The 12,232-nt window shown below is 48.2% G+C and overlaps 1 protein-coding gene across 5 annotated transcripts in view; it reads right to left on the bottom strand.

The window, feature by feature from the left end:
* Positions 1–12,232, bottom strand: part of CLCF1 (cardiotrophin like cytokine factor 1) — a 1,651,704-nt gene that overhangs the window by 1,041,703 nt on the left and 597,769 nt on the right. For all 5 annotated transcript variants that reach the window (XM_078658627.1, XM_078658384.1, XM_078658468.1 and 2 more), the window contains one exon: positions 1,179–1,243. In XM_078658627.1, the coding sequence (XP_078514753.1) occupies positions 1,179–1,243 (65 nt within the window). The remainder of the gene's footprint in view (positions 1–1,178; positions 1,244–12,232) is intronic.

Below are 12,232 nucleotides of genomic sequence, written 5' to 3' on the forward strand. Positions count from 1 at the left end.
ATGTGTTACACCGGTTCATTAGGAAATGGTAGTGAAAATATTACTGTTATGCTGTACATTTTAGATGTTTCACCGTGTATATTTTATCTTTAACACGTCAGAAAGCAATATAAAACTACTAAGGATGATTCTTGAAATGCGGCGAAAATAATATGTTTACTTTTGACAACAGTCATATGATGTAACATTGCGTGTCGCTACATAATGTGGTTTGGCCACACTTGGTCCTCAAAAATCCCGATAGAAATTCTAATATAAGACAGGATGGATTATTTAAATAATTCTAATTTCCATTTTACTCTGCATGACATAAAACGGCATAATAGGGAGGGCCGCTACGACATCCATTAGGGTAAATTCGGTTGGTGCATTTTTCAACCGACATAAATTTTGATAAATAATGCCTCTCTGCAAATATTAAAATCACACATTCCTTTGGAAATGTATTGATCAATTTCTGAACAAATCCGATATTTCATTATATACATATTGCACTTCAACCTCCACTCAGTAATGGCCGCCATGGTTCGAGCCAATATGACTGCCATGTACTCAGCTAGTCCTCTTTTGGACTCCAAACAACGATTTATAAGATCGCTTGGAGACGCGCATCTAATTGCTGCTCTCAAAATAGACTGAGGTTACGAAGGCTATGCTCGAATAATAGAGGTATGTGGAAGATGTTATTGCTCCCTTAAACTGAATAAATATCACTTGAAGAACCTTTTTAACTGAAAAGATTTTATTTGTTCTCCTCTCCCCGCAGGCTGGTATACCTTCTGCCAATTTTTGAAGGATACAAGTAGCTATATAAATGCCACTTTTTGAAGGATACAAGTAACGGTTAAGATACAAAGGTCATTTTGTCCCCGTTTATTTAATTTTCTATGAAACATGTGGCTAGATAAATGTCCAACAACTTTCTCCTTCTAACGAAACGACAATCGCTGGATAGGCAGTTTTCTTAACTCTAAATGTATATCAGCGATACTGTTATGATTAGTAATATCGTCAGCACATAGTCGCAGTCCGTAATGTTCCATTTATATTCCAAATCTAAATTTAATATACTGCATCTACAAAAAATCAATCAACAAGATGCAACTAAACTATTGATAGTTATTTTGTTTTATATAATGATTTTTAAGTCTAAATCAGTTTCCTTTTCTTCAACTTACCAGAAGCTCGATATAAAACACTATTGAAGACATCAGTCCTAACACACTCTAGTCCTGTTTCGCATCTAGAAAAAGGTGATTAAAACATTTACTCTTTGTTTAAATAACAATTGCATATAAAGATTACTAAGATGTGACACTCAAATAATTTGCCTTGGGTCCGTCCGAGGAAGGCTAGAGTGCCACCATATAAGTTGGTAAATAACAAATACCTCCACTGAATCTGAGTTCTTAGATACAATGTCTTCTGATGTCAGATCTAGGACCATTTACAAATCCATTTTGATCCTTTGGAAATTACTACTGACAGACTGCTATAAGTAGCATTAACCCTGCAATTCATAAAGGTATTACTGCGTTTCATTTATTGGATATAGATGAAGGCTGACAATGAAGTGAGGCCTACTTTCATTTAGAGATGACAAGTTTGCGGTATATAAAGGAAAATAAGAGCCCTTTTGAATTTGATACTGTATAAATCATGTGTTTGGAAATATTGTAGATGACTATGAATTACATTTGTTTCGACAGAGTAAAATTGGCCACTATGCGAGATTTGGGAGCTTTAGAATGTTTTTTGTGTTAGGGTGATATGTTTGTAAATAATATGTAAAATTATGTATAGGTTCTCTTTCTGAATTTGAGATAGAATAAGTAGTAATATCTTGTTCTATGCTTTTTAGGGGTCAACCTGTATATATTCACTTTGTCCTGATGATGGTCTCGGCAATCAAATTCTAGAGACCGAAACGTCGACCAACGCTTTTTCTTTTATTATTACGTATTTAATACAACAGAGAAGAAAAGCGTATACAACTGTTACAGTGGAGCTGTTTTGTTTCTGTATCATCTATTTCTTGTAACATTGTTAATATACTTTCAGTACCCCATTTTTTGAATGAATAATATATAAAGAATATTTTCTGTACACACCCATTCTCTTTGCTCCTTTTTTACTCAAAGTGACCATCAGCACTTGTTAAATTGAATAAATTGTTTGAATATAGACCATTATTCATTAAGGTCTCCAATTAAATGTGTTTAAATAAGTATAAAATATTGTCTAACAAAATCCCTTGAAGGTACCTTTACCATATTATTTCTAGTATATCTATAGCAGAAGATACAATGTTGCCCAGTGAATAAATCCTGGATGTTAATACAGTCATTCCATTGTCAACTACAGCTAACGCCTTTTCTAAGTTAATTCTATCTATTTCACAAAGCCTCTCTGCAGCTTCTTGTTGACAGATCTTCCAGATTTCATTAGAGGCAGCGTATAAGAAACGTTTCTGAAGTGGCTTCCGGGGACTTAATAAAAAATCCCTTAGATCCACCTCATCTGAGAGTAAGGATAAGTGCTGTTTCACCTGGGACAGTGTCGAGGTTTTTAGCCAATCACCCCCGATGTTCTCTTTGTACATAGCGTTGGTCATACCTATGGATACTAAACCCTTCGGCTATCTATTCTATTCGACATCTATTTGTGTCTGTGGGCCAAACTAACCATCCCTTCCAATTGGGGTCTGGTGTATTGTACTGCATGATGTAATCTATTGTATCCCCGCCACGTGATGTAAAATTGATGTGTGAAGGTGTGGGAATCCGAGGTGTGTTCAAATCCTTGTTCTTGGCTAGTCCAAGACAGGAAGTCTGTTGCAGTGTCATTCAGAAATATTGTCTGCTGTGGAATGAGACATGCTCTAAATAGTGCTTCTGTTCCCTGAACTTGCCATTCCTAAGAACCCCATACTGATTTTATGTCTATAGTTTCCTTTCACAAGTCAAAACCATTCCTAAGAACCCCATACTGATTTTATGTCTATAGTTTCCTTCCATAAGTCAAAACCCTGTTCAGACAGTTGGGAAATGAAGGATGCAGAATATATCTGTTTGGTGTTAGGCAGCATATTTTTCTGTGCAGGTGTAGTTGCAAGCTTATAGTAGTATGAGGTTGGGTCAGAAGTGTTAAACCCTGAAAAATAAGAAAGGTTCTGTGCAAATGTCTTTGAACTACCTTTTGGTGGTGTAGGGCAATGTTCCCAATGGTGGTACATGACAATGTTTTGTGGGATACTAGATTTGTGTAAAAAGTGATGACCATAATGATGGTAATAGTACATAGTGTTATAGTCTGATGTGACTTCTAACATTTCAATGCTTGAAAATGCAGCAGATTGGGGGGCGTGGTCTGCAGCCAAAGAAGATGGCCGCACACTAGGCGAGCTGCTGTAGCAGGGTCATAAACTTCACCTACCATCCGGCATAATCCGTCAAGTTGAAGAGCATCTTCTGGTCTCTAACACAGCAGTGAAACTATGGACTGCTTTTCCGACCCGTGCCATATCCGCTCTGCTGTGTTTTCTTGCAGCTGCTTTGAGGCCTGGGCCTGAATCTGGCAGTCAGAAAATGGTGCCCGTCGCAGCCTAGCACAGCCGCGGTCATCTGGAGCTTGTAGTGCGGTGTGAGGAGCGGCTGCGGGCGACTGCAGTGAGGCGGCTCAGGTCACCGGAGGAGTGGACCTGGGGTAGAGCGTGTCCTACAGTGCAGAGGTACCTTGTCCTGGAAGGCAGCGAGGATATCCAGACTGCCGCTGCCGGGCCCGCTGTGTGTGCAGAGCGGGGGCCCTTGGTGGGCTGCGGTACTACACTTGCAGGGCGATCGGCTGAATAGGCCCGGGCGGGCAAAACCTGCTGGATCTGGGTACGTGAGGACGGAGTGAGTCTCAGGAGTGTCAGCGGCACCCAGGCTATTGGACAGTATTTGGAGGCCCCGCTGAGACGATGGACATTGGTAGCGTGGTGGCCTCGGGGACCCTGCAGAGGTAAGGAGGCACTGCAGGGAAGAGGCCGGAGTTGGGCCTTTGGTGGTGGGTGAGGAGACAGCGGTCGCGACAAAATGGCAGCCTGAGCATTCGCGGGCGCTGGAGCCCGGGGTCTACAGTGATTGGGCTTGTGGTCTGGTAGAAGGGACTTTTAGGGACTGGGGAATCAGTCCCCCCAACCCCCTGGTGCCTGGCCCGCCGTGGCCCTGGAAGAGTTGCCCGCCTCCAGCTACAGGTTGTACCTTGTTGTGGAGTGGACGGTGAGTGAGCACGGGTCAGTGTGAGAGGAGTGGGGACATCACGCCCAGTGGGGCACACACCGACTCGCAAGGGGCTAGAGGCATCAAAGGGGGCGCATAGGGTGCCCGGGGGAGACCAGTGGTGGACTATATCTCCTGTGGTGGTGGTCACGAGGCTATGGGCATAATAGGGCACAGACGCAAGGCCAGACTAACTACATTGACAAGTACACCGTCAACATGGGACTGGAGGGCGATCAACCAGGGGGGAGCCAGAGAAGCGAGAAGACAGCCGGTGGGCCCGACACATCACTTAAGGACATCATGTCAGCCATCATGGCCATTAGCGGAGCCATTAAAGAGATGCGAGGCACCATGGAGCCCAAGCTCGATTCCGTGACTGAAGAAGTCAATCTGTTGCGCGCGGACTTGGGAAAGATGTCACATAAGGTAGCGGAGGCTGAAAGCGGCATTGGTAGCTTGCAGTCTAAGACAAAGAGGTTGGAGGAACAAGTAGCCGCACTCACTAAAGGCCAAGCAGACATGGCCGCCCGCCTGGAAGATCAGGAGGGAGGGGCACGTCGAAATAATGTCCAAATCGTGGGAGTCCCGGAGAGATGGAAGGCCCGTCAACAGACTGGTTCGTGGAGGACTTAATACTTAACCACCTTAAGCCAAAGCACCTCTCTAAATTCTTCTCTGTGGAGGGAGCTCATCGGCCCTGGGGGGAGGCCCAAGCCGGGAGCCCCGCCGCGCACCATTATCGCCCGCATCCTAAACTACAGGGATCAGGACGCAATCCTGCAGGCATCAAGGGTGTATGGAGACCTGCACCTGGACAACGCCACAATTTGTTTCTTTCCCGACTTCACGCTACACGTGCAGCGCCAGCGGAGATCGTTTGAAGGGGTCAAGAGGGCCCTCAGGGATCAAGGAATAAAATACATGATGCTTTATCCGGCTCGCCTCAAAAGCCTAGACGGGGACAAGGCGTTTTTCTTCGATACGCCGACTGAGGCGAGTGACTGGATGGCGGGTGGCGGACAGTGGGCCGCCAGAATGGCTCGAGACGCTCTGCCCTTGGCTGTGCTGGTCGGGGGACTCAAAGTATGAACGGCCAACCACAAGAACCCCAGCAGCTCGAACAGATATCCCACAAGTGACTGCGGTGGTAACGTTAACCTGGGGCACTGTTGGGGAAAGCTGCGGGGAGGGTGATATGCCTCATAATTCCTGGTATGTAGGTGGTGGTCGGATGGGAGGACTTGGGGCACCGGACTCCTCGGACTTTGCAGGACGGGGTCTCCTGCATGTTTTGTGACTGTGAGCTGAGGGTCTCTGGTATACCTCTGCTATGTTGGGGGGATGAGGGTGTGGGGGGGTGCAGACAGCGAGATCCACTAAATGGGTGAGCACTCCGCTACTCAAGTATGTCATCTTCTGCGATTGCAGGCTTACGTTTTCCCCTCTTAAGGTTGATATGGGGTTGAAGGGGCAACAGGCACTCTGCATGGTTATGAGGTGGGTGGTTGAGGACCCACTTAGCAGGGAGGGGTGTGCGAGATGGGGGGGTAGGAGGATGGGGGAATGTTTATGGTTAACTGACTCTTTTTCCTATGTTTATGTGACATTTTCTATGCGTGGGCATGTGCTGGAGGGGCATTCGGGAAAGTTGAATGGGTTGTGCCCCAATGGGTAATCAAACGCATATCAAGATCTGGTCATGGAACGTCAATGGGCTGGGTAATAAGATTAAGTGAACACTTGTCCTGCAGTATCTGAAACGCCATGTCCCTGACGTAGTGTTCCTACAAGAGACTCACCTACGGGGCAACACATGTAGGGCTTGGACCGGTTTCGCTACAAGATGGTGGCTCACTCGGGGTTCACGTCGGGTTCTAGGGGGGTGGGAATCCTCATACGCAAGGCCCTCCCGATGGTGGTTACGGGCACGTGGGCAGAGGACTCGGGGTGTGTGGTGGCTGTGGCGGGCAGGTGAGAGGGTTGCACGTTGGTGTTTAGCTCCTGTTACATCCCGCCAGGGCTACACATGCAGACTTATGTTGAAATAGGGGCCCAATTGGCGGACCTTACTTGGGGCTCTTTCATTTTGGAGGGAGATACTAATGCGGTCATGGATGCGGACCTGGACAGTTCTGGAGAGAGGCAAGGGCACAGGGGGGAGGCGGGCTTGAGTGGCTTTGTGACAGCACTGGGCCTTAGTGATATTTGGCGCATACACCACCCCTCACAGAGACACTACACTTTCTACTCCGCACGGCACTGCTCTTTCTCAAGAATAGATCATCTTTTGACCCGGGAGGACCAATTGGGTGACTTCGTCGACTCATGTATCATGTCTCGGGGTATTTCGGACCATTCCCCGGTGGGGGTTACTCTTAGAGGGGCGGCAACGACTAGGGCAGCCTTCCCTAGAATTGACCCATGGCGCCTCAAAGACGACTCCATAGCCGAAAAGATACGTGAAGGCTCCCAACTGTATTTCAAAGAGAGTCAGATTCCCAGTTAGTCCTGTGGGAGGCCTTTAAGGCAGTCTTGAGGGGTCAGACTCAGGCGCTGATTGGGGCCGAGAAAAAGGAGGAGGCACTTCAGGTGGCGCAGTTGGAGCGGGACATTGAAGAGCTCAAGCAGTAGACGGGGGGGGCCCATCGGTGGAGCATAGCCACGAACTTGCCCTTAAACAGCGGGAACTACGCGGTGGCGGAGAGTGAGGCGCGGACCTATTCCTTAGCCGCACAGCATCAGATTTACGATGTCGGGGATAAAAGTATAAAGTTATTGGCATGGCTTGAGCGAAGTGACAATGAGCGATCCTGGGTTGTGGAGGTGAGGGGCGAGTCGGGATCATTGGTATCCACCGGGACTGAGATAGCTGAGGCCTCCGTGTCATTTTATGACGGGGTCTATACCCCGGTATGCACCAAATCGGAAACGGACTGCGAGGAGTTCCTGCGCTTTGCCCATGTTGTCCCAGGAACAGTCCGATAGCCTTGACGCTGACCTCACGCCACTGGAACTGTGGGAGGCCCTTGATGTCCTCCTGGCCGGGAAGGGGCAGGGGCCCAATGGGCTCCCAGTTGAAATATACAAGAGGCAAGCCAGTGTTGTGTTGTGATTGAGCCCCTCATACGAATGTTTCTCGAGGCGAGGGGAGTGGGGAAACTCCCGCCGGACCAGCGAGAGGCCACGATTGTGGTCATACACAAGGCCGGGAAGCCGGCGGACCAATGCTCGTCTTACCGCCCTATACCGCTCCTTAATGTTGAGGCCAAGGTGCTGGCTAAACCTTAAGCGACAAGACTACTCTCGGTTCTACCGGATCTGGTTCACGTGGATCAGTCAGGATTCATGTTCCACAGGAGTACTAATGCAAAAACAACAGTTGTTGACAGAATGCAGAAAAATGTCATACATTCACCCCAGTACAAATATCTGGGCCTAAATCCATCGTTTTTGTGCTCACCATGCCATTCCAGTTTGAACCCAGCCATATGCAAATCAGTCTTGACCCTGTGCCTCATGGTAACAGTCCAGCCCGAACTGCCAAGCCAGGTCCTCCCTGGACTGGAAACAAACATCCTAGGACCGGTTTCGGGGTTTCACCCCTCTTCGGCCAGGATAGCTTGATTACAGTGGCATGGAGAGCACGGGACTCACGACTGAGCATACTCGTCGCACTCGGGGTGACAAATGCAAAAACAACAGTTGATGGACATAATGCAGAACAATGTCATACATTCACCCCAGTACAAAGATCTGGGCCTAAATCCATTGTTTTTTTGCTCACCATGCCATTCCAGTTTGAACCCAGCCATATGCAAATCAGTCTTGACCATGTGCCTCATGGGAACAGTCCAGCCCGAACTGCGAAGCCAGGTCCTCCCTGGACTGGAAACAAGCATCCTAGGACCGGTTTCGGGGTTTCACCCCTCTTCAGCCAGGATAGCTTGATTACAGTGGCATGGAGAGCACAGGACTCACGTCTGAGCATACCCGTCCCACTCAGGGTGACAAATGCAAAAGCAACAGTTGATGGGCAGAATGCAGAACACTGTCATACATTCACCCCAGTACAAAGATCTGTACCTACATCCATAGTTTTTTTGCTCACCATGCCATTCCAGTTTGAACCCAGCCATATGCAAATCAGTCTTGACCCTGTGCCTCATGGGAACAGTCCACCCCGAACTGCCAAGCATGGTCCTCCCTGGACTGGAAACAAGCATCCTAGGACCGGTTTCAGGGTTTCACCCCTCTTCAGCCAGGATAGGTTGATTCCAGTGGCATGGAGAGCACGGGACTCACGTCTGCGCATACCCGTCCCACTCGGGGTGACAAATGCAAAAACAGTTGATGGAAAGAATGCAGAACAATGTCATACATTCACCCCAGTACAAAGATCTGGGCCTAAATCCATAGTTTTTTTGCTCACCATGCCATTCCAGTTTGAACCCAGCCATATGCAAATCAGTCTTGACCCTGTGCCTCATGGGAACAGTTCAGCCCGAACTGCCAAGCTAGGTCCTCCCTGGACTGGAAACAAGCATCCTAGGACCTGTTTCGGGGTTTCACCCCTCTTCGGCCAGGATAGCTTGATTCCAGTGGCATGGAGAGCACGGGACTCACGTCTGAGCATACCTGTCCCACTCGGGGTGACAAATGCAAAAACAACAGTTGAAGGACAGAATGCAGAACAATGTCATACATTCACCCCAGTAGATATATCTGGGCCTAAATCCATCATTTCTTTGCTCACCATGCCATTCCAGTTTGAACCCAGCCATATGCAAATCAGTCTTGACATTGTGCCTCATGGGAACAGTCCAGCCCGAACTGCCAAGCGAGATCCGCCTTGGACTGTAAACAAGCATCATAGGGCCAGTTTCGGGGTTTCACCCCTCTTCAGCCAGGATAGCTTGATTCCAGTGGCATGGAGAGCTCGGGACTCACGTCTGAGCATACCCGTCCCACTCGGGGTGACAAATGCAAAAACAACAGTTGATGTACAGAATACAGAACAATGTCATACATTCACCCCAGTACAAATATCTGGGCCTAAATCCATCATTTTTTTGCTCACCATGCCATTCCAGTTTGAACCCAGCCATATGCAAATCAGTCTTGACCCTGTGCCTCATGGGAAAAGTCTAGCCCGAACTGCCAAGCGAGATCCTCCTTGGACTGGAAACAAGCATCCTAGGACCGGTTTCGGGGTTTGACCCCTCTTCAGCCAGGATAGCTTGATTCCAGTGGCATGGAGAGCACGGGACTCATGTCTGAGCATACCCAGTGGAGTCAAGTTATCCTGGCTGAAGACGGCTGATAGCCAGAAATCGGTCCTAGGATGCTTGATTCCGGTCCAGGGAAGACATGGCTTGGCAGTTCGGGCTGAACTGTTCCCATGAGGCACAGGGTCAAGACTGATTTGCATACGGCCAGACCATACCATTCAATGGCGCTCGATCTTTTTGAACTATTTGGCAGTTACTCCGGCTACACAATCAATTGGGCCAAATCCCTGATTTACCCACTGCCGGGTTCTCCCCTAGGGTTCTGTCGGGGTGTCCAGCATCGATAGTTACAGAAGGATACCAATATCTGGGGGTGTACGTTACTAGAGACAGGTCGGAGTTCTTTGTGAAAAATCTTGAGCCGCACCTGGCACGGCTGGCTTCAGACGTTGCCCATTGGAGGTCCTTGCCTCTTTCCCTGATGGGGCGTGCTGTGCACTTTAAAATGCTGTCGCTCCCGTGCCTCCTCTATATTCCGGCCTACAGGGTTGATAGGTATGTCATGCCGGAGGGCAACTGTGAGCCCCTACTGTACTTGCGGAAACAGCACAAAGATCTGCCCTCGCACACTGGGGCGGTGGTTCAATGTTGGAGAGAGGCCAATAAATATTTGGGGTGGGCGGGCACTGTAACAGGAAGGACCCCGCTCTGGACAGCCGATCTGTTTACGGAGGTGAAACGACTAACAGGTTTTAAGGGGTGGAAATTGATTGGGATAGACTGTCTTGGGGATGTCTGGAAGCTGAGTGCCCCTAGAACCTTCGAATATCTCAAAAACGAGTATCAAATGCGTGATTCCCAACACTACCATTACCTCCGCTTAGTGCATGCCCTACGTACGCATATAGGCGCAGACACCTCGGTCCCAGAATACACGCCCATGGAAGATAGGCTCCTGCTAGATCCCATTTTAGAGAAACCCACAGCCACTATTTACCGTAAACTCATAAATAATATGCCTGATCCATTAGTATCTCTGAGGGCTAGATGGGCAGAAGATATTGGAAACCTGGTGGACGACGACCGGCAGGACGCCCTGCAAAGTCCTCATGAGGTGGCGATTCGGATTATGTTCCGCCTGGTCCAACTAAAAATCCTCCATCGGGTGTATTTCCAGGGCACTCACATGTTTGCTTGGGGTAGGAGTCTATCCCCGATGTGTGCTCGGGGGTGTCGCGGGGAGGGCTCCTTTTGCCATATTCTTTGGGACTGTCCGTACATTGTGCAGTTCTGGACTAGGGTGGCACATACGAAGGAAACGATGGTGGGCGCACCGGTCCCGGTGGACCCTAGGCGGGATTTGCTTATGATCAAGGGTCCGACGGACTGGTCACGCTATGCTGAGATTTAGCTGGCCCTAGCGGTTGGAGTGGCCAAGAGGAATATTGCTAGCTTATGGGGGGCGCAGGAGCCTCCACAATGGGACCAGTGGCAGGGAGAGCTGGACTGGTGTCAAAGGATGGCGGAAACGGTGTACAAGGCTAGGGGTTGTGTGAAAAAATGGAGGAAGCTCTGGGGTCCCTGGCGCAAATACAAAGTCCCAGAGGGGAGGGTGGAACAGGACTGATAAGCATTGTTGTTCTATGGCACTGTATTGTTTGCTTTCCAATGTGGACTGTGTTGTTATCCTTGCACATGCCTTGTATGAATTGTTGTGTATTTGCTGAGTCACTGAGCAAAGTTAATAAAAGGGAAAAAAAATGCAGCAGATTGTTCTAAATCAGACAACAGATTATTTACAGTTTCAAAATCCCATCATCAGAAAATGTACTGGAGGTAATGATATCATTTAGAATTTTTTAAAATAAATATGGTATTTTCGAAAGTTCAGTGGGACCAAATACATCATAATCAACCTTGTCCCAAACTGTACCATCAGGAATTGGAACAGCTGTAATGTTCACGAAGAACAGGTCTCTTTGTTCACGATGAGATGATGTATGAGGTTTCAGGACCAAGTTCACATTTGATACTGCAGAGCGTTCTGGGAGAAATTTTCCATTCATGAGTAAGCAAAAGAAAGTCACTAGACCAATCCAGAACAGAAAAAACAATATTCCAGTTATTATCCAAAGCTGGAGCCAAGGTGATACTAAGTAAGTCTTTGTCAGAAAAAATAGAAGTCACAAATTTGTTGCTTACAGTGTTGCAGGGAATCTGCACATACACAGAACTATGCACAGGAAAATGGGACTTCGGTGTATAGGGGCTAAGCCTTCCCACCACCTTAGTGCCCACCAACCCAGGACCGACTAGCTATAGTGTCTCACTCGCTCTCCTAGACACTCATGAAGATGCAAATGATTAGACAACACAGAACACAACAATCCCAGATCTCTCAGGAATCGTGGTAACAAGACACACCTTTTTGCTCAATCAATCAATCAATCATTATACTTATAAAGCGCGCTAGTTACCCATGAGGGTCTCAAGGCGCTGAGGGAGGGGAGCTGCTACTGCTCGAAGAGCCAGGTCTTGAGGAGTCTTCTGAAGGAGAGTAGGCATTGAGTCTGCCGAAGGTGGTTAGGGAGGGTGTTCCAGGTCTTGGCGGCAAGTAAGGAGAAGGATCTGGCACCGGAGGTCGCTCGTTGGATGCGGGGGACAGCGGCGAGGGCAAGGCTGGCGGAGCAGAGCTGGTAGGTGGGGGTGTAGAATCTGAGTTGGTCGTTGAGGTAGGCT

Source organism: Lissotriton helveticus, chromosome 1_1, assembly GCF_964261635.1.
Source record: "Lissotriton helveticus chromosome 1_1, aLisHel1.1, whole genome shotgun sequence".
Classification (NCBI taxonomy): Eukaryota; Metazoa; Chordata; class Amphibia; order Caudata; family Salamandridae; genus Lissotriton; species Lissotriton helveticus.